Source organism: Pezoporus wallicus, unplaced genomic scaffold (assembly GCF_028554395.1).
Source record: "Pezoporus wallicus isolate ANWC-B61680 ecotype Strahan unplaced genomic scaffold, APGP_CSIRO_Pwel_v1 contig_3365, whole genome shotgun sequence".
In the NCBI taxonomy this organism is placed as follows: Eukaryota; Metazoa; Chordata; class Aves; order Psittaciformes; family Psittacidae; genus Pezoporus; species Pezoporus wallicus.
This window is the reverse complement of record NW_026640883.1, coordinates 492,260-514,127: the sequence shown is the minus strand read 5'-3', so window position 1 is coordinate 514,127 and position 21,868 is coordinate 492,260. Positions and strand designations below refer to the sequence as shown.

The window sequence follows — 21,868 nt, the reverse complement described above, 5'->3', positions numbered from 1 at the left end:
AGTTTGTATTCTCTTAAAAGATGTCTCAGTCTTTAAGGGCAGGTGCAGTTGTGTTGATGCCATTTGGCTAAGCCTTTAAAAGTTCCTGTAATCTGTGCCATCCTGTCTCATACAGTCCCATCTCATAGTTGTCCTTTCTCTGCAGTGCTCTATGCCCAGATCTCTGTGGCTGGGCTGCTCCAGCCTGGCGGACAGCATGCCCTCGCTGCGATGCCTGTATAACCCAGGGACTGGCGCACTCCCAGCTTTCCAGGTACTTTCTGTCTCTCCCTACTCCTCCTTTTCTCACCATCTGTGTACGTGTGCATCTCCTTGCTTTACCTCCATTTATTCTGCTTCATACTGTATGCCTCTCCAATGTCATTCAGATCTCTGGTATTTAAACCCATCTTGTGTAGATTCAGGGCAGCTCAGTGCTGGGGCATTTCCATTACCTCGATATAATTATTTTGTCTAAGTTGGCTTGGTGCCATCATCTTTTTCCATTGACTTTCAATTCTGTCAAAAATATACCACTTAATTATGTTTGGCAAACAGTCTCCATCACACAGTCTTCAATCTGGCTATTCATGCAGTGATTCCCCTCCTATCTAAATTTTCTGTATGCTACTCAGAGGACAGAGGGGGTGGGTTCATTGCCATAGTGATAATTGATGCCAGCATTTGTTTACTTCAGGTTTGCTAACAGTAGTCTGGACGTTTTGACTACAGAAAATTGTTGTACAAGTAAGCTGTCATTCAAAAAGAAAATAAAGGAAATATGGGGTATTTTCGCTTTAGTTTCTGAATTTGTAAGGTTCAAGCTTTTCTCTGTCATGAGACAGCTTTCTGCCAAACAGGTTTGTTCAGGCGCTTTGGGTGACCAGTGCATGCAGACACGCTCCTGGGGGTACAGAGTGAGGCAGCAATTAGGTAGGCATTTAGAAACCTAGGCAAAGTTCTCAAGATGATTGCAAGCAATTTATGATGACATATGGGTATAAATATCACAGACTGGGCAGCAGAGATGTTATGTTCATATTGGGTACTCTGAGACGTATGAAGTGCAGAGACTTCTTGTGGTTTAAGCCCATGTTTAACTCAAAAGCACGCAGCCACTTGCTCACTCCCCCGCCCCCAGAGGGATTGGGAGGAGAATGGAAAGAATGTAACTTCCACAGGTTGAGATAAGAGCAGTCCAGTAACTATCCCCAATAATAATAATGATAAGGGAAATAACAAGGGAAGAGAATATAACTGCTCACCATCTGCTGACCAATACCCAGCCCAACCCATGCAGCGATCTAGCTGTTCCATGTAACTCCCCGCCAGTTCATATACCGGGCACGATGTGTTGTGGTATGGAATATCCCTTTGGCTAGTTTGGTCAGGTGTCCTGTCTCTGTTTCCTCCCAGCTTCCCCTCCTCCCTGGCAGAGCATGAGACTCAGAAAGTCCTTGGTCAGAGTAAACATTACTGAGCAACAACTAAAAACATTGGTGTTATCAGTGCTGTTCCCAGGCTGAAAGTCAAAAACACAGAGCTCCACCAGCTATGAAGAAGGAGAAAAATAACTGCTACTGCTGAACCCAGGACAAGACTAAAGGACCTTGGGAGTATCTGTGTAGAGAGTGTGTTTACTGGAGCTCAGGGTAGCATGAACATTTACTTCGAGTTTTATGCTGCTGGATTATGCTGCTGCTGACCTACACTGTGGCAGAGTTTTATTCAGCAGCATTTTGCAAGCCCAGACATAATGAATACACTAGAATCCTTCTGAAATTTTCAGTCATATTGGTTATTTTATTATCATTTTCATTATCTGTCTCTGAAAGCATGCGAAGATTATTTTGAATTTGACTTCTTGCTCCCAGGGCTAGGAGAGTACTGTGGAAATAATCCTGTCAGCCTCAGGGGAGGCTTAAGTGTCTTGCGTCATTTTGCTGCAACTCTTTTTGCTGACCCAGCAGTAGCGCTGATGGACTCTGGAAGGTGTCCTGCCAGGCCTCCTTTGCTGAAGCAGGCTTTTAGCAGAGCTTTCCATGGGGGAGGGGGAAGATGACTTCTTTATTAGCCTAAGAGGACTCTGGAGACAACAGGCAGAGTTTAGACTCCCACTTCTAATCCTGATTTGCATAATTTGACTAAATCGGATGGGCCTCATTTTGGGGCTTTTGGCTGTTGAATAAATCTCAGATCCCTTTAAGCTCAGGTTTTGGAGAACCTTAGCAGTATATATGGAAAGCAATTTATAAACTCAAACTGAGACTCCTTTCTTTCTACTTGAATTATTTTTGATTACTCAGAATAAGCATATATTGCAAAGGGGAAGGGAAATTAGCCTCTTTTAGCTCAAGATGTTCTTGCTAATGATACACAATAACTTTTCTGCTAATGCAGTGCAATAATATTTGGGGTCAGAAGAATCAGCTGCACAACCCTTCCTTCACCTTGTACTGCCTTTTTAAGAGAGTAGTAGGGCTTGGACATTTGCAGTCCTGTAGATTTTGAGAGACATTTCCATGCATATTTAGTGATTGTGGGAATTGGGGAAGTCTGCCCCACTGCCATCTAAAATGATGTAGTGGTATTCTTTATAACACTCTGCTATGTTGAAGAACATATTTAGTGCCATTTGAGAGGGAAACTAAGTTGCCAGTAACAGCTTCTGCAGCAATGAGTCATCTATATTTCAGTCCACTTTTTTTCACTGGGCTTTGATTCTCCATTAACTTGCATGGTTTGGAGAAAATTCGCCTCTATGAGGCATGGTTTCTGCATTTCCCAGAGCACAAGTCTGCATGGGAGTGGTTTGGAGCCTGCTTGAAGCAGTGATGTTGCAATATTTCATCGTTCTTTAATGGTGGTTTTGGTATTGAATCTTCAGGAAAGCATTAAAGACTTTCTTGTAGCCCAGCAAATTTTGTCATATTAAGTTATTTCTTTTTTTCTGTAGCAAGCTTGTAGTAACTGGAGAAGCATTTCAATGTTCTTTGCTTGTGGCAAAAGAAAAGATGCCATCTGGAAGGCTACTTAGTCACTGGTGAATTTGTCTAGTTATTTACATGCTTACCTTCAGATGCTCAGGCAGAAATGTGCAAAGAGGCTCTTTTTGAATAGCTCAGTTAAAGCCCTGCTGACTCCTCACGGGAAACATTGGCAGGTAGTCGATTTAGAGATGATTCTGGAAACATGTCAGATAACTTCATTTTCCTTCTTTGTGTGTTTTTATTATTGGAGATGCTTCTGTGAAAACAGGATCTTCTGGTTCCTCAGCTCTGTTTAGTAATCCTCCCACAGTGGGAAAGGTTTTAAGGCTAAACCCATGAATAGGGGAATAAGGAGCTAGAAACACTTCTTTTTAACATCTTTTATCTCAAAGGGCTTTGCTACTGATAGTCTATTGTGTAACTGAATTTCATAGAGATCATGGTGGAAAATGGCAGCAAATTGGAACATGAACTTCTATAAGGCACTGTGGGAAGGGGTCAAAGAGGGTATTTTAGCAAGAGAAAAAGGCCAGCTGTTCCATTTTGTGTCTTGGATGCCAAATTTTACTGTACTCTTATTCTGCAACACTACTGAAAACTAGGTTGCATGTAGATTCTCTTAATAATAAATTAATGCAGACTGTATTCTTTTTCCTAGAAATCCAGGCTTTGGAAGTTTCCAGATTTACCAACAAATGTCTGTTTTCATGGCATTTTGCATTTGAAGATATTTACTTTCCCTTTTAAAATGTTTTCCGTCTATGCTCACAAGGCTCTATTCATGTTACTTTTTAGTCATAGTTATTTGAAAATTCTGATTTACAATTACACCCATCAGGTATATCAAGGAAATGATTTTGTATTAATCCTTCCAGGTTTGCAGAAGACCATAGTATTTCCTTGAATTTACTTCTGTAAGCTATTGTATAAATGAAGAGACTTATGGAGCAATTTAAAAGTCTTGCCAAAGGTTATGTATCAGGGTCAGCACAGAGAGCAGCCCAGCTTTTCCTTTTTTACCTAATTGACACTCATCACAAATACCAGCTTCAGTTTAGATTGTAAACTTTCTGGGAGAAAAATCCTGGTTTTTCTTCTTTGTGCGCCAGTGAAAAAGCAAAGTTGTCTTGTTGGCTTTATTTTGCCAGATCTGAAACTCTGTAGCAGGCTCTAGTAGGCAAAGAGGAGGATGAGATTTTGTGGCAGAGGTAGCAGCATGTTGCCAAATACAGAAGTGTCTCTTTGGAATACCTGAAATTCACATTTTGCTTTGCCTGATGTGAAGGTATTGCTCATAAACAATGGCACACCAGGGTTTGTCAGATGGAGGGGACTACCTTCTGCTCGGTTTTGCCCCTGTCGGTCTTGCCTGGAAGCTCTGTCCTGGTTGAGGAAACCATGGGTGGACTGTGCCAGGCAAACTGAAGTAAAGATGAGCACACTCGAGGTGATGCAGCACAGACATGGTGTACACCGCTTCTGTCTTTTGACTGAGATCCCTTTTGGAGAGAGGTGAGAGTAGGAAGGATTCAAATGGTCTGTAGTAATGGAAGCCTGCGGTACCCATGAGACAGAGATGAACTCAATTTCCAAATCATTTTTACATCTATTTTTTTTCCTAATGTTTATGTTTTTGTGTTAGGAAGTGGAATATTTGTTAAGAAGGCATTGTCAGTAAATTGTAGAAACAGTTGTCTCCGAATTTCTTTTGGCCTCTTCAGGCATTATTGCCTTAAAAGTTGACATTTTATTGCTGGGAAATAGGGTGTAAATGTGAGTAGTAGTACATTGTTTACAGTTATACAGGAGGTTAAAGCTAAAGTCTTGGGGTGGGCAGACTGTGCATGCTTGGAATCATGTTTGTGAGAAATGCATCTGAAAGAAATTGTTTGGCTTTGGAGCCAGTGTTTTCTGGTGTGTGTAGTTCTGTCTCTAATTGGGAGAGAGATGGGGTGTCCAGTCAGCAGACTCCATCAGTGTGGAGATGTGGCCGCCCTTGACCAAGCACGGCTTTGTGTCCCCCACCTCGCACTGTCCCAGGGGCCGTGTGAAATCTGCCCATGGGCTGTTGACGGCGCCTCTAAAGCGGAACCATGATTTTGGTGACAAATAGCCAGAGCATGTGGCTGCAGCACCCCCCGGCTGGCGGCAGGCTCTCCCCTGGTTATGAATGTAGTTAGGTGGCCCCCAACTGTTTACAAGACAGCAGAGGTGAGATCTTTGATTGACAAGTCAGAAATGCATTAGATCATTCCCTCTGCCAGTCTCTGGTTCATGCTGTTAAAAATGTCAGCCTCTCCAAGTTTGAATGGCAGCCCGAGGGCCTCAGAAGCTTTTTGTTTTCTGAGATGGAAACACAAATTGGATGTGTGCCTGAGCGCTTCATTCTGGGCTGTAATTTCATCTTTTAGCTAAGAACCACAAGGTACATGAGCAAAGCACCCTGTAAACAATAATACCGGGGAAAAAAATAAACAAGGTCGTGTTTCTGGTACGTTGATCCACTGGTGTCCTGACCTCTATCACGTTGAACATCTCCACTCTGATTGCTGTTCCCTTTGGCATTACAATGAGAGGAGAGAGACTGACACAGGAGGCAAAGATTTAAAGTTGCAGTGTTGTTGCACATTCCTCGTATTGGCTATGAAATATTGAGCTGCCACAATGCGACACAGGGTTTTTTTTTAAGCAAAGTTTCTTGTTGGAGGTGTTCAGCAGTAGTCCCTCCTGTTTCTCCTCATGTTGCCACTTGGCAGGGGCAATGAGAGGGGATACGAGAAGGAGCAGAAATGAAGCCAAATTAATGGTGTAGTTTTTGTGCTTCACTCTGGCCTCTCTCTGTGGTTCAGACTTGGGAGCTTCACTGTAAGAGGACCAGGAGGGTTATCCTATCTGGGATTTCTTTCTCTAGTAAAGTAAATGCCCAGTGACTACAGAACAGTGTTGTCAGGCATATTTAGAGTTTATTGCCCTTTAAATCTAACTGTCTTGTCTGGCTGCTGGCATAACCTGTGCTATTACTTGGTGATGCTGGGAAGCCCACCGAACTCTGGGAGCCCCAGAGTTGAGCTACAAGATCTCAGCTCTCAGGTAATAGCAATGACAAGAGATCCTTCCCTCCTTTCAGGTGGCAGAGTCCTTCTCCATGGATCTGTGGAGACGGTTTGGGGTTGTTTTGTTTTTTTTTTGGTAGTACATTACAACTTAGTAATTAGAAATCAGCATTTATTCTGCATCCATATGGATTGTCTGGAGTCGCCTGTGCTTTTATTAGTCCTTCAGTCTGACTATCAAGAAGTGTGACAGTGTCTGTCACTGAGAGATACCACCCCAGTGTGCTCAGCATGGGATTAATTTAAAGTGAAATGTGGCTAAAAGGCTTCCTCCCCTCCTTCAGCCTCTGCAGCAGTGATCTCGTCACTACATGGTATACCCGGCCGAGGAGTCTGTAAAAAATGAAACCATCCCTAACTCACTGGAGTTCTCTTTCCCCCTCGTTAGCCGTCGGGAAGGCGCGGCGTGGGAGCCGTACAGGTATTTCTCAAGCTAGCTCGGCGTTCCTCAGGATGGCGAACATCTGCTTGGAGGTGTTGCAGAGCTCCACACCGCACTAATTCAATTACTCTCTCTTGTTTGGGTTTTTTTTTTCTCCTGGAGTTCTAATTGAATTAGGATCCGGCCGCGCGTGCGCGCCGCCGCGCGCGTGCCCGGGAAAGCGCGTGGAGCGGGATAAGGCGGGGCGGCCATCTCGGTGCTGTGCTGCGCCCTTACGGCCGCGACCGGTACTGCAGGGCGATGAGTGTGAGTGTGTGTGTGTGTATGTCCGTCCTCCAGTTCTCCCACCAAACCGCCTCTTCCCGTTATTTCATGCCTTACTTATTATAAACCAATGCCTTGGCGAGTTTTCCACCCTCTCCCGGTGTCCACTCTCGGCCTTACTTGCTCTGTGGGAAGAGCGTGGGCACTACGAGCCCCTTGCAGCAGTTGTGAAGGTTTCTGGGTGCTCAGTGCCAGCGCAGTCTGCTGTGAATAAATCACTTGGCTCTGTTAGCATTCTGAACCTGATGGCTCCATGGGCAGTGCTTCGAAGTGAGCCAGATGCACCACAACAGTTTACCCGTGTCTGCAGAACTAGCAAGGAGCTAGTGCCACGTCAAGTGATAGTTTATAAATGAAAATGTGAAATTTCACCACAGATTTGGGACAAGTCATGAAGTACTTTATCATCCAACGTTTAGGCCAGTGTTAGCCAGATTTCATCAACCCTCAAAGAAATATAACATGGGAGACGCAGGTCTGGAAAACTTTAAGGGCACACAGGTGTAGGGAGAGCAAAATGAAATATTTCTGCTCTGAAATCAGGATTTTATGTGACCACATGCAAATTCAGGGTCACAAACCCAAACACTCTGAGTAGAAATGCATTTCCTAAAACCTGAAATTTGTAGCTTGAAGAGTGGCTTTGCTACACCGTGTCGGGTGGGTTTCTTTTTTTTTCCTTTTGCTTTCTGTTGGCTACTACCCACATGGTGCATAAAAGTGGTCAGATATTCCCTTTCCTGTATTCTTTCTTCCATAGACAACCAGATGACTCAGTTTTTCATAAAATTTCAGCCATTTCCACTCAGCTTTCAGTGTGTTTGGTGAATCATTCTCATAAACCATGTCAGAGATTAGATGGTATTTATTTTGCTTCAGTGGTTGTTCCTTAGATTTTGTTACTTTTCAAATCGATTAAAATAATTTCCTAGAATGCTCTGCAAACTAAGTAAAATTAAACTACGCTTGTCAAAATACATAACCAATGCTCTGTGATGCGCATGATATTTTTTATTATGTTTGTATACCTGCCCAGTGTCTCGTGATGTTAAACAGGGCTTCTAATTGCCACCGAGGATTAGCCAAGTGCTGCTATACACAGAACTTGGGAATTTTCACTTTCATTGGAATTTGTTTTAACAATCTGCTGCCCCCCAAAATGGAAAGCAGATTTTTTTTCTTTTTTTAGTACATTAAATAGTTTTGTGTTGCTTTTGGACGAGAATTCCCAAATTTATCCATTAAATTGGCTTTGATTCTATTTACATTTATGGTTGTTTCTCTTTAGCATTTTATTGTGTATGCGTGTGTATATGTGTGTGTGTGTGTGTATGTGTGTATATATATACATACACACATATGTACATATATATACATATGTACATATATATACATATACATATATACACACATACGTGTGTGTATATAGAAAGTATAAAAAAATGAAGTCAGGTTGTCAGCCTGGCACCATTTCCAGGTAGTGAGGTAGACTGCTTCTAGTAGCTATTGCTAATGAAATATCCAAGCGACTCGTTGGTCATGCCCTAATGCTTTTTGGGGTTCATGTTTAGTTCTTAAATGATTACCAATATAATATTGTGCCACTGTGGAATTTTCTGAATTGGGTGTATATAGAGTAAGATCAAGCACCCACCTTTTGCTTATCTTCTGTGATTTATTCTCTCAAAATACATCCATATATCCAGCAAAGGAAGCAACTCTTCATTTAGCCTATAAAGCTGCATACGTTTTTACTCTTTTCAGGAGTATGCCGAACTCTTCTATTGCATCTTCAGAGTAATAAAGTGTGCATCAACCCTTTTGATGTAGGTAATAACATTTGACCTTGCGACAGAGTATGTTCCCTTGTGCACTTGAAGACAGCTAACGTGTTGATGTTTTGGGTTGTTCCTCATTACAGAAAAATAAAACTAAAAATCTGGTGTGTAGCATAAAACACATACAGTGCCTTCTTTTGGTAGAAGCCAGAAGTGAAGAAGTTCTTGTTGGGGGGGGATTGGGGTTGTCACCTTTAAAATAATGTGGAAATGAGTTTGGTGCTGCCTTAAGAAGCTGTATATGGGAAAGAATCCATTCCATCCAGTATATAAAGTGCTTTTAAAAACAATCTATTTCTGGAACCTAAATTGTCCTGGGACCAGCTCTTGATATAAAAATTCATAGAAACCTGTTTTTCTGAGTGTGGTAACTTCTTGCCATAGTGCTGTAGTGTTAGAATTCACATTGGCCAGGTTGTTCTGTAAATTAAACAGTGACAGCTTCCCTCGGGGGAACAGCCAATGTATTTATGATGATGTGCTGATTACACAAAATACACTGCAAGCAGAAAACAGCTGCAGAGAACAAACCTCTTAAAAGAATACAATTACAAATAGCACCCTCAGTATTTCTAGTGGTGAGAGTAAAATACAGCATGCTAATGCAGGCTTCTAGTTTACTTCCAAAGAAGAAAAGAGATCTACGAAGAAGAGGCTGAAGTATGGTTGGATGCACACGCCATAGCAGTATGGAGGGGTGTATAATCCCTTTCTGAAGGTGAAGGGCAAGAACTTACCTCAGGTCTGCTCTTTAGCTGTCCTTGTTCCTTAAAATTTCAGTGACTGCAACTCCAATAGCACTGGCCATTGGGACTCTTGGGTGTGAACCACTGTGGTTCATACTCTCTGTCCTGGTTAAAAATGGTGATGAGACCACTAATGATTAATTTGTACTACCAGTCTGACTATTATGAAACAGATTGTAAGAGAGCTTATGGGTAAAATGAAGTCCCTGGTTTAAAGCTGATCTTTCTTCTGCTGCTAATTGCTTGTTTTGGGGGAACTCTTAGAAACAAATTTTAATTGTTTTTTCCTAGTCTGCAGTGTTTCATTTTTAAAAGGTCCCGGTATGTGCAAGACAAGGTCTTGTACAGGCCAGTTTAGCATATGACAATAAAATTTGAAACAAAATGTTGCTGGGATGATAGTGGAGGTGGGACTGTGCTAGCACACTCAGGACACCAACAAACCTTGGAGCGGCAGAGACACTTTGAACCTTTCTTCACTTGGAAACAAAAAAATGAGAAGGAACTGGAATTGCTTTGTGTCCTGTGGCTGTAGGCAAGAGGGAAGTTACAATAAGGATCACTGTGGTGGGATTTTGTGTGAGGTGAGAGCTTGTTGAAAATCAGGAGAATGTGGCAGTGGCAGCTCCCACAGCTGTTAATGTCTCACTTTGGCAGGCTGCAAGGCAAAAAAAAATGTCCGAAACTTAAAAGCACAATCTTTTTATGTCTGAGATGAGTTGTCATGCTTTAATTGTTAAAATACAGCATTTTACTTCTGGCTATGTCATGTATGTATGTATGGGAAAATGAAAACGCCCTTTACATCCACTTTTTGGGAGTCATTGGTAGATAAGTGTAATGCCTTTTAGAAGTCTGAGATTTCTTGTATTTGGTATCTTTGTTACATTCCAAGAGCAGTAGCAATAAAACATATCTGAAATACTGGGCAGGAAATCATCTGCTTAAAATGAAGAAATGTTGCCCTTTGAACATGCAGATTTGATTTTAAAGCAGATGAAGTAACAATATTGGCACTATAATTTGGGAGGACCTTAATTCACTTGCTTAAAAAGAAGACTCAGGCTTTCCATCTATGGATTACTGGCATGTACTAATAGACTGTTATTCATCTGTCTGTATTTTCTTTAAATCGTTTTTGAGCCTCCCTGTGTTGTCCTGCTCTGCTGACATGTATCCCATGTGGCAAGAGGGAGTTTTGTATAATCACCCTGCTTTAATCAATAGAATAATTGATAAACCAGATAAGATTTAAACTGATTACCTCCCCGAGTAGAACTCCCTGAGGGCCTTGGACTCTCTTAATTTTGACATGTATGTTGTGTACCCCGTGGATGAAGTGCAGTTTGAATTATCTGTTTTTATTTGCTTAATGACGGGGAGGGTGTTAAAGTCAAATGTTTAATTAACCCAGCAATGGGCTGCGCTGTCACTTACACACACATCCAGCTGATTGAGATATCTCACCGAGAATACTGAATAGGAATGATAATGTGGCACTGAGACGGAAGATTGCTTTTTCAATCCATTTGCTGGGTCACTGCTTTGAATGTCTTACTGGATGAAAGGCATTCAGCCTTGGGAAAAAAAAAAAAATCAGCATTTAAGTACATTTTGTTTTCCTGGCCTCTTTCTACCAAGAAGTTAACTAAAACAGATATGTTGTAGGTTTAATAAGCCATTCATGTTGTAACAAAAAGCTGTGAATAGTGGAGCTCAATAGGCAGTGATCTAGAGCTGTACAATTTCCTATAGGAACAAAATGTTTGCTATCCCCAAGGTATCTGAATGCAAGATGCTATATACACCTTTATCTTCCCTTCTTTGATTGCTTGACTACCCACCCCATTTGATGGTCCCCATAGCAGGTCCAACTCTTCTTCCTTACCCAGCAGAGCGAGATTTGCAGTAACATTTTGTAATCCCTTCTTCTGGTTCAAGAAAATGGTGGGTTTGAGTTGGGATTATTTTGTAATAGCAGAACCTAATGTGAGCTTTTAAACTGAAATGTTACAGGAGGGGCTGTTGTGTTACCACACTCAAATTTGGTCTAGCCAAACCAGGAGGACCCAGGGGTTTGTTTCTTGGGTGGCAGCTGTTAAAAGGCTGCGGTGCCTAATCTGTAATTTTCCATTATTTTATTAGAAGATTATAAAATGTTTTTTTTGCTTGATGTGATGGAAGGTTGGGGCATGATTTGACTTGTGCTTTTTTATATCAGCAATGAGTTTCTTTCAGCAGCACCATCTGGGAGTAACTGCACCTTTATTGGAAGTTACCTAGATTTGACCCATAGCCCAGAGGTGGGTGATGCTCCCTGTAGTGAATGTAGCTTTGGAAGCTGGAAAAAGCGCTGAGGCCTGTATGGACAAAGTACTACTGTGAGGCATGTTGGGGAGGTGCAGCTGTGTCACCTGAACTGCTCCATGGGTACTTTGAACCTGTTCTAGATTGAAAACCAAGTCCCTTTGGCTGCAGGGTCACCTACCTCTCATTATCTAATAAAGATGCAAGCGCCTCTGCATACTGTGCTGTAGACAGAGTGCTGTGAATTCATGTCAGTCAGTGTAACTGCAGTGAGATCGCCAAGTTGCTGTTTCTAAGTGAGCTGCTTTCATTCACTATTTTAGGGAGGAACTATGCCTAAAATGTTAACACAGTGTAGAACATGATTTGGGGTTTGTTCTCCCATGCTGTCATTTTGACCTTGGGTAAACAGCTTCACTTCTGCTTCATACCTTTGTTTTATATCTCCTTTTCTCCTATCCTGCAGTGAAAAATAGGGAGGAAAACCCAAGAAGAGCATAAACCAGTATATCAAATTGAGGACAGTGTGGTTGGATTAGATGTTTGAGAGTGAGAAAGCCACAGGAAGGGGTGTGATGAGAAGTGGAGATCTTTTTGTCTACTAAACAAGAAAGCTCAGAATGAGAGGTTTTGGGAACAGAAACCCCAACAAAATAGTAAGTGTAGGTGATGATGAGGGATGGGACAGGAAGGAGCTTTATAGTGAGACAGCTTAGGTTCCTTTGAGGAAAATAGTTATGAAAAGTTAGAAAATAATGCTTCAAGAAGGACATGAAATCTACAGCAAAACTGGCTGATTTTACAACCCATTTCGCAGAGCGTTTGCAGCTCCAATGCAGATGAAGCTGTAATAAATATTGTACAAAAAAAGTTAATCTGTATCTAGAGAATTTTAATAAATAAAAAGTTTTAAAAACCTCTCCCTGGATCTGCTGGCTCTTCTTGGCTCTTGTTAGTGCTAGAAATATGTTTTTGATGTCTTTTTAGGACGTTAGCTTATGTTCAGAGCCTGTAAGAATTGACTTTGTGCTCCCCCCAACTTGTGTGTGTGTGGGAAATTCAAGAAAGCGTCTTACTCCAGCATACAAAAGCACTGATAAAAGCTTTGATTTGTGGATGGGGAAGGTAGAGTCCTACAAACAGAGAATGAGAGTGTATAATTTCAAACTATAGTACTTTAACACTGTGGGATGAGTGTTGAAAATGAATTCTTGTGAAAGGAATGTAACAAGATGAAAGCAGCAAAGAAGTGAGAGCCAAGCCCTGATGGATCCAGTGCTTCTCTGAAAGGCTTCTGTTGCATAAGAAATCCCTCTTCCTGAATGTGTGGCACAACTCTGCAGTCTGGCAGAGAAATTTTAACCTCAGCTATAGCTGTTTAAAGAAGAATTTTGAGTACAAATTTATAAGATTAGAGAAATCATTAAGGTTGTCCTGAAGAACGGGAAGGGAATGCTGTTTTGTTCCGGGGGGGGGAGCAGATATGCAGGATAAGTCGCTAGTAAGAGACAAACCAAAGCACAGTGGTAATAAGATTCAGAATAAGTCCTGACACCAGTCTTACATAAGTGGCCTGGTTGGATATTTGGATGCATACACATTATGTGTATCATAAGGTTAATTAGATATTTTCATCCATGCTTTTGGGGAATATGTGCTTTCTGTTCCTTAAAAAGATGTAGATAGCTTTGAATTGCTATAAAATCTTGGAGTACAAGATGTATGCTATAAAATCATGCATAGCAAGTGCTAGCTATAAAAGCATATGTATACCTGCAAAGGTGCTGATCAATTTGTGTTATTTGGGAGAAGAAATTCTGAAACAGACCTGGCTGTGAGAAAATGCAAATAATAAAATTCAGCTGGAGGTCCTTGAGGCTCCTTAAGCTCTAACCTTCTTATGAGGAATGGGGAGGTTGAACTGCCTAATGCAGATGTCTGTGAGTTACAAAAATAACCAGATGTCCTGATTAGCAGAAGCAAATGTTCTTCCCTTAATCCACGTGAAATTATATTCAAAGGCTCTCTGGATGTAATGCTTGTGTAAATAAGGCACCAACAAACATCGGAATAGAAAGGGCCATTGGCCAACTAGCTTGCAAGGCTTGAAAGCTTGAATATTAAAAACAAATTTACCACTGCTGACTCTCTTAAATTCACAGAACAGAAATGTTAAGCGGGGCTGCTTCCCGGGGAACATGGAAAGACTGTGCTCATTAGCCATATTTTCTCTCTCTCTTTCTCTGTCTCTCTTACTCTCGTTTGAGAAATGTGTATGAAGCGAAGCTAGCTTTTTAAAATTTTCCTAAATGGCTTGTTCCCAGCATCTGGATTTCTGTTTGTTTTTTAACTACAACTAGATTCATGCTCCTCAAAATGCGTCTGTTCATCAGATCTCTGGTATTTGTGCTGGCTTTTGGTAGTTTAACATTAAACTGAATTTACTGTCCTTCTAGGAATGCTAAGGCTCCCCACACCCTTAATTTACCCTTTGTAACCAAGCAATAGTTAATAAGTTAAATAACTTGATAAGAAACTCTCCTTGATGTCATCGTGAAGTTCCATTTGTCTTATTGCTTTGAAAATGTGTATTTTTCTGATTATTGATATGGATGAAAATTAAGGAAAAATAGAAAAGATCCATTCTACAGATGTAAACCCCAGCATCTTCTTGTGGTTTTCAACTGCAGAAAAGGTTATTTAAACTTTGTTGCCCTGGGCCACGTTAACATAGATGCAGACCAAACTAGGACTTGTGTGAACATGTGTGTCTGCATATGGTTGGAAGGACAGTGTTGTGCTTTTCCATTTTCACTGTTGTCAGAGCTTTAGGTTTAAGAATTTAGGTTATAGTGAGTACCTGAGCTGCTCAGGCATGAATTTGAACTTCATGTCTTTAGGTACCACATGAATGTTCAGGGTGGGGATAGAGAAGTCCCTATCATGGGGAGTTTATGAATGTATTGGAGGAAAAAAAGTGAGGTTTCTCTGCAGCCAGCAAGGTAATAGGTATATAAACATGATGCACATGTGCATACCAATCTGCAAAGCAGGCACTGAACTGGAAGGCCAGTTTAGCTTACTGCCTATCCTTTTCAGTGACATCAGTCACTGTGAGGCAGGCTGCAGTTTCTCTGCCCTCTCCTTCCGTCATTCTAATGCTTAGCTATAAACCCTGTGCAAAAGAACCATTTAACTTTAAACTTGTAAGAGCTGGGAAACTTGTCTGTGCCTTCATTCCAAGCCGAAGTCACCCCCTTGTGCCTGCACATTGCAATTTATGGTGTTCTCTAAAAGGATCTAATCTTGGTGAATGTTCAGAGCAGCAAATGCCGAGGAGCGGGGTCTGATACTTATCTCTGCATTTTCATTGCTGTGGATCTCCCTGTGTGTTACAGCTGTCATTTTTTGTTTTATCTACCGAAGAGGCATAGAATTGCCTTCAAACTTGCAGCTTTCATACTTGTTTTTTCCTCAAAGAAGATTACCAGTATTAAGGACTGCTTTTATATATTGTAGCGACTAGCCAAATAAGCATGAATTTGCATAGCTGGGGCCTCATGACAGGAGAAAAAGGAAAAGCTATTCTTAAGTGTTTTTAGTGGATGTTAGACCCATATTTTTGTTTAACAGTAATACTGCTCTCAAGCTGACATTGGCTATGCCAGGATTCATCCTAGTGCTGTTTGAAATGGCTGAGATATTTATAAACTGACAGACAGCATTTATAAAATCAGGATGCTGACAGTCCCTTAACGATAACAATGGACTTGGACTCATCTATCACTTACAAAGGTTATTGGAAAGAGAACATAAGGCTTATATGTGCCTCTAGTCTTAGGCTGGCACTTATTTCCACACATCTTTCTCTCTCTTTTTCTCTCCTCGCTGCATCCCCCTCCACTTTTCAGTCTGCTCTGGCTGACATGGACATTAGGCCATTACAGCTAATTTCTCCATACCCTTACCAGTGATTCCTTGTCCTATTTTCTGCAAGAAATTGATGCAGACTACAAGACAACTAACTTCGTAGGACCTTGGGATGACACCCCTTCCCTCTCAAATCCCCCCTTCCTAAGCAAGAGAAACATCCTGGCTGCTGACAGGCTGCTAGCTTGAATTGGGAAAGAGCAGTGTGAATTGACTGACAGATTTAACCTGGGGCTGGGCGGGGGTTAAACAGGCCTTCTGCTTCCTTTTCCTTTCATATAGCACCAGTCTGCAGGCAGAATGCTGATGTACCTACTTTATTCAGTGGCTCCCTCTTGGTGGAGACAGTACCCCTCTGTCCTGGCTGAGGAGGACCAAGCACAGTGCAGGATCACTTCAAGAAACATGAAAGAGGGAGTCAGTTATTTCAAGCTGTGATGAAATGCTGTGTTCACTCAGTGTACCTAGGAGTTTGGGGGTCAGGTGGTATCAACAGTTTGCCCTGGAAAAGGGGAAATAGGCACTGTTGCCTTGTGTGTGCTAAAGCATCTGCTTTAACATGGCAACAGAAATACTGAGACAGCTACCTCTGGCATCCAGTTTGCCCTTGAAACATTTACTCTACTGTAACTGTTTGGACACTGTGTTCCCACTGTATTATTTGCTTAGAGACCTGAAATACCCAAGTAGATTTTCTGCATGCGGTTGGATCTGCTGATACCACTAAAAACACATCCTGCCCAAGCTTCTGTTCAAACTGATGTGTATGCACGCAATGGCTAGAGCGAGACTTGATTGGCTTGAGGGGCTATATTTATCAGGAAACTCGATTAAAATACAGACTGCACATGACATCAAATTTGTAATCATTTTTCCACAGCAAGCAAGCATTTTCTGTATTGGATGCAGGTGTTTAAAGCAATAGTGTGTTTTAAGGGCCAGTGCAGCACAAATTCTGGCCTTTGGGATAATGACAAGTGTTTTGCCTGCATAAACAATATTATTTCCACTACCACCACCACCACACCCCCGCCCCTGAGGTCCACACGCACCTAGTTTCCCTCAAGCTCATCATCTCTGTCAGGTTAATCAATAGGCACCGTATGGCAGAGGGTCAGTAATCAGTGTCATCGTGCCTTTAAATCGTGTTGAAAATTTGCTTAAAGCCTGGGCCAATTAACATCGAGATGATGAATGGATGGGTAGATGGGAAGAGCCTGGTGCTCAGGGGCTTTGTGAGAAGGAGATGCTCAGCTGTTGAGCAGCAGACACCAGCGAATAAAATCAGCCATTCATGTGAGCTCAGTCCACCCACTCTTAATGATAATGTCAATCTAGCAAAATATATACACATTGGAGTTGTCATGAGTTCATAAATCAAAGGAGTTTGTCAAAGGCATTCAGATTAACGAGGCAGCAGCAATAACAAGTCAAATTTGCATAGAGAATTGCCCGAATCTCAGTAAATTATGATCCTGTTTTTCATTTGATTATTTGCTAATGTCTCAAGAGGGAGAATGATTATATTAGCATGCAAAATCTACTCCAGAAGTAGAAATCCAAGGTATAGCAGACCAGCACATGATGACAATTAATCAGTTTCTGCATACTAGCATAAACGCGCAAGGCCCAGAAATGAACTCCTTTTTTTATTATTATTTCTCCTTGCTACTGATCCAAATGGTTCAGCTTGACAGAGACTTTATATTGCTTTAACAGTGTTCTGAATTGTGCCTGCAGGCAAGACATAGTTATGCAGCTATAACCAACCTATCCATCTGCCAACCAGATTGGAATTCTCCTATCCAAGGCTTCCATTAACCCCCACTGACAGCTCCAAACAGGATTAAGAATTTGAAAGCATAAAAAATAGTTGTGCTCTTCGCTCAGACACACGCTTCTCCCCCACCTCCCCACACTTGGAATAAGGCTGCGTCTGTACTCTCTTATAATTAGTACAGGGCAGAACAGCACCAAAGAAAACCTCCCCCAGTTGGCAGGGGTTTGATTTCCACCACCACGAGTGAGGCAGCACTAAAGGTAGCTCTGCCCAATTGGTAGTCCCTGGGAGTGCATTTCTCCGTGTATTATATCTCATCCCCAGCAGTGTTTTGCTGGGCTGTGTACGCAAAATACTGCATGTCATCTCCTGTCAAACGCTTCAGTCTAGGGATTTGGTATGCGTCGTAGCATGTTGTATTTAGTGGTGGAGGAGGCTTCATGGGGAGAGTTAAATAGTAATAATTTCGTAGTGGTCTTTAAGACAACCTGCCATGGAGTTATATTCTGTTAATTACAGGCTGAAGTTTTGAATGAAAATCACATTTAAAAGGATCTCGTTACAGACAGTAGCCATTTTAGGAAAAATCAGCTACGGAGGGCAGAGCCCCTTTACAGGAATCTCCTGCTTGAGGGAAATTTTAAAGGTTACAAGAACTGTGACCTTGGGTTTCCTGGCTTCTCTTCCCAGCACTTCCACTGTCATTGTGTGACCTTGGGCAAATAAATATTTTACTTGTTTGTGGAAATGGGGGAAACACACAGTATTTATCTCACCAAGATTGATCTGTTTGTGCTTTGGAGACTTAAGCACTTCACATCTATCTTGCTTGTGCTGGTTCAAAAGGAGGGACCCCTGCATGCGAGTGCCAGCACTTTTGGTGAGTCTGGCTCTAGTCTATGAAGGAAGGCTTGCCTGCAGGATTTAAACATTTTCCCTGATGGAAGGGAGTTTGTATGGCTTTTCAGCTCTCTGTATGCACTGGTTTTCTTCACTTCTTTCACCTTAACAAATTCCATCATTCCTCTACTACGTGTCAAGTACAGTTGCTGCAGATCTTTAATATTCCCAGTGAGTACACCCATCTTACCGTCTGGATACCAAATGCTTCTTTCCAGGTCTGTGCCCGAGACATGTGTTTCAGTAACCACGAGAGGGTGCTGAGAGCGGTGCCTCCCTTTGTCTTCCTCTTGTGTGGCCGAGAGCATCACTGAAGTCCTGCTGAAGCAAACCTTATTCTGACCTCGCACGTGTTTATCCCTCCTCCCACCTTGTTCAGCAAGGAGGAATATATAGATGTACCGTTTCAGTCAATTACGTTATGCTTTTCCCATGACCATGGCAGAGTGATGCCCTATCAAGTGAAATTCACTTCGGTGCAGCTAGCTACAGTTAGTCCTGAAATATTCAGAGTCTTGTACCTGCACCTGGATTGATAGGTTTCCTGTTCCTGAGAAAGGAGCGGGAGTTATAAGCATCTGTGCTTTTTCTTAAGTGTAATGCTTTTGAGTCATTCTGTCTTCACCAAGCGTAACTTACTTGCTGACAAAAGTGCATGAGCAGCGCTCCTCTTTAATAGTCTGCTGTGTTGGTGCTGGAGAATGGTAAGACGCCAAGCTGTGAACCACCATATGCACTTGGCAGTCTTTGTCTGGTCTTTGTTTAGCCAGCCTCTTAGCCTTGCCACCTATAAAGGTAATGAATGCAAAATGGTACTCTGCTTGCTCTTAAAATGGGATGCTCAGCTTAAAGGAAAAGAAGGTAACTTGATGCTTTGCGGTAACTAGAAATTTCAAAATAAGGGCTGACAGCAGCAGTGATTTTCCTGCTTTTGGATGTTTTTTGAGGGAGGATCCGCAATGGCTTTGAGAGGAAAGAAGAATGCAAGATTTCACTGTTGTAGAAAGATTATTTGGAAGGGGAAGTCATTTTGGCACTTACTGTAGGGAAGGGGGTGGATGTTGGAAAAGCATCTAGAAACAGTAAACAACCCCCTCACCCCATCAACAAAATGCATTTCCTGGTATGTGTAGTAAGTCACCTCAGATTCTGAAGTTTCTCACACTTGGTCTTTTTCTCCAAAGTGCAGAAATAAAAATCCTCGCTTGAATCAATGACTTACTAAACTGTATTTCATGAGCAGAAAAAAGCAGCTTTAACATCTGACTTGCCTTTTTGGAGATACGTGGTTCTGGCTTGTATGTTTTTACGACCAGTCCTTTCTAAGCTGGATTTAATGTAATAACTTGGTCCAGGCTGAGACCTCATATGAAAACTTTTAAAAGCTGGCCTCTTACAGCAATTTATCAGGCCTGTTTAGGATTGATTTCCATTATAAAACCCTGTTTACAGCATCCCAGATGTCATGGTGCCTTGCGAGTTCTGTATCTTGCTTAAAAACCCCCAAAATCACAAATCATTAGTTGGCCTGTAAGCCTAGATTTACACAAGATCTTCCCGACCAGTTTATGACATCCCAAGTGTTTTGTGTTTGTTGTGTCTCTTCCCAGTCTGCTATTTCTCAGCAAACAGCTCCTACCCCTGCCCTACCTCCTGCCTGTACCTTTTCTTGCCATTCACCAGCCCAGCAAACTGAGCTGCCTAGACAGTGCCTGATCACGCAGCACTGCAGTGGGCACATGAGCACACTGCTCTTCTGATGGCTTCCCGCAGCCTGCCTGCTTTCTGCTAGCCCTGCTCTGCCATGCTGCCTGTTTGCAGGACCCAGCTCCTCCTCTGCCAACAGATTCCACTTGTCTCCTGAGGTGCTGGGCTGGAAGTTGGCTCTGTGAGAAGCCATGCTCAGTGAAGGACAGGTTATTTGGGGAATAAGGGGGAGAAATGCAGAATGCAAACTTCTGCCTGAATATCTTCACTCCTGAGCTTGTCTGCAAGTAACTGGAAAACCACCCTTTTCCTGGCAGAGCTTTCCCTAAGCAGTTTTTCTGTACCTCTTTAAAACCTGTTTAGTTGCTCGCTACTGAATGCATGGGAATGTGGCCTAAGGCTATGAATACTGTGGTGATCAAACTGATTTTAGATGTGTGTGTGGGATTCCCCCAAAGCTGGTTGTCATTACTCTGTCAAGGCAGTGGCTGAACCCATGCAAAGGAATTCTGTCTTCCAGGGTAGCTGACTTTGGCAGTGAGGACAGGATTCTCCCCACATATCCAGCAGTTTTTAACCAAATGTTTGCTATGTACTGTGCATGTCCTGGGATAGCTATAGTCTGCCTTTGGTTTTAATCATGCGTTTAACAGGACAAAAGTCTCCTGATGGTCTTTCTTATGCTGCAAAAGCCCTCCTTTTTCTTCTTGTGCAGCTTCTCTTGACTTTGACTTACTGATGCTCTTTTTTTGGAGGCAGCAGCTTCAGTTTTGGGGCATCAATCTTTCTAGAAATTACACAGGTATTTAGAGTCAGAGGGCAGGAGTAAAACCAGCCCTAATATCATATGCAGCCTACACTGGTTTTTATAAGGATCTCCTGACAACCTCTTTCACCAGCATTTAGCTCAACCATCGTTTCTCCATGATTTTTGGCAGCCAAGCAAACTTGGTGCAATTAATAATAGTTAGGCAGATTAAAAGCATAGGGGCACAGAGAATTAACAGTTGCATCCATTAACTACCTTTTGTTTTCAACAGGTTCCACTGTTTTAAGTAGTTATTCTGGGGTGTTCAGGAACACTGGTGTTGCCATGCTGATCCAACCACCATTCCAGCTTTTTGAAGTGGCTGTTACTGGTAGTTTCAGAATAAATCCCCAAAGCACAGGCTTCCTTGGTAAAGATCTGCATAGTGGTGCATTGTTGTGTTGAGGAGGAGAAATTCTTTCTCTGCCATAACAAGCTGTTTGGCTTAAATGTACAAGTTAGCCTCCGGTATACATGAAATACTACAGCCTGTGTAGTACAAATATTCTGTTTCTTTTCTCCTTGCAGAGTGATATTAGGGATAAGAACTGAATTAAAGCTTACTTTCTTTCACAGAATTCCTCTGAGAGAGAAGACTGTAATAATGATGAGCCCCCTAGGAAGATCATTCCCGAGAAGAATTCACTTAGACAGGTATGTGATCAGTCTCTTTAAAAATGCAATAAAACTTTCTAGCTATTTGAATCCTTAAATGCTTCTGGAAGCTGAAGTCTGACTTGCGTACATGGAAATCTTTTCTCCTTTGTAGTCTGAACAACTCACATTGTACCCAGGAAAATCAGACACAGAGATTTAGCTTTCAGGAGAATTTGATGACTCTTTCTAAAGAAATGTGGGCTTCTGTATGGTGCAGTCAACTGTGACTCCCTAGTTTTGCTTTTTTCCATTTGGTGTTCATCAAGACCTCTTCAGCCTTTTCTTCTGTAATTGTTCCTGTCTTGTTTGTAGTATATTTTGCCTAGCTTCAGATCAAAAGTCTCAAAGTGTTCTGCAACAAGTAAGCTTTTTATTGCCCTTGAAGGTAAATATTCTTGGAGGTGATG

At 41.9% G+C, this 21,868-nt stretch overlaps 1 protein-coding gene across 13 annotated transcripts in view; it reads left to right on the top strand.

The window, feature by feature from the left end:
* Positions 1–21,868, top strand: part of BTRC (beta-transducin repeat containing E3 ubiquitin protein ligase) — a 116,983-nt gene that overhangs the window by 29,158 nt on the left and 65,957 nt on the right. For 5 of the 13 annotated variants that reach the window (XR_008973737.1, XM_057421104.1, XM_057421106.1 and 2 more), the window contains 2 exons: positions 146–253; positions 21,381–21,458. The exons of 1 other annotated variant lie outside the window; for it this stretch is intronic. Coding sequence is in view for 11 of the 12 variants with exons in the window: in XM_057421104.1 (XP_057277087.1) it covers positions 146–253; positions 21,381–21,458 (186 nt within the window). In the remaining variant the exon portion in view is untranslated. The remainder of the gene's footprint in view (positions 1–145; positions 254–21,380; positions 21,459–21,868) is intronic. 7 more of the 13 variants (XM_057421108.1, XM_057421113.1, XM_057421115.1 and 4 more) reach the window with 2 other exon arrangements.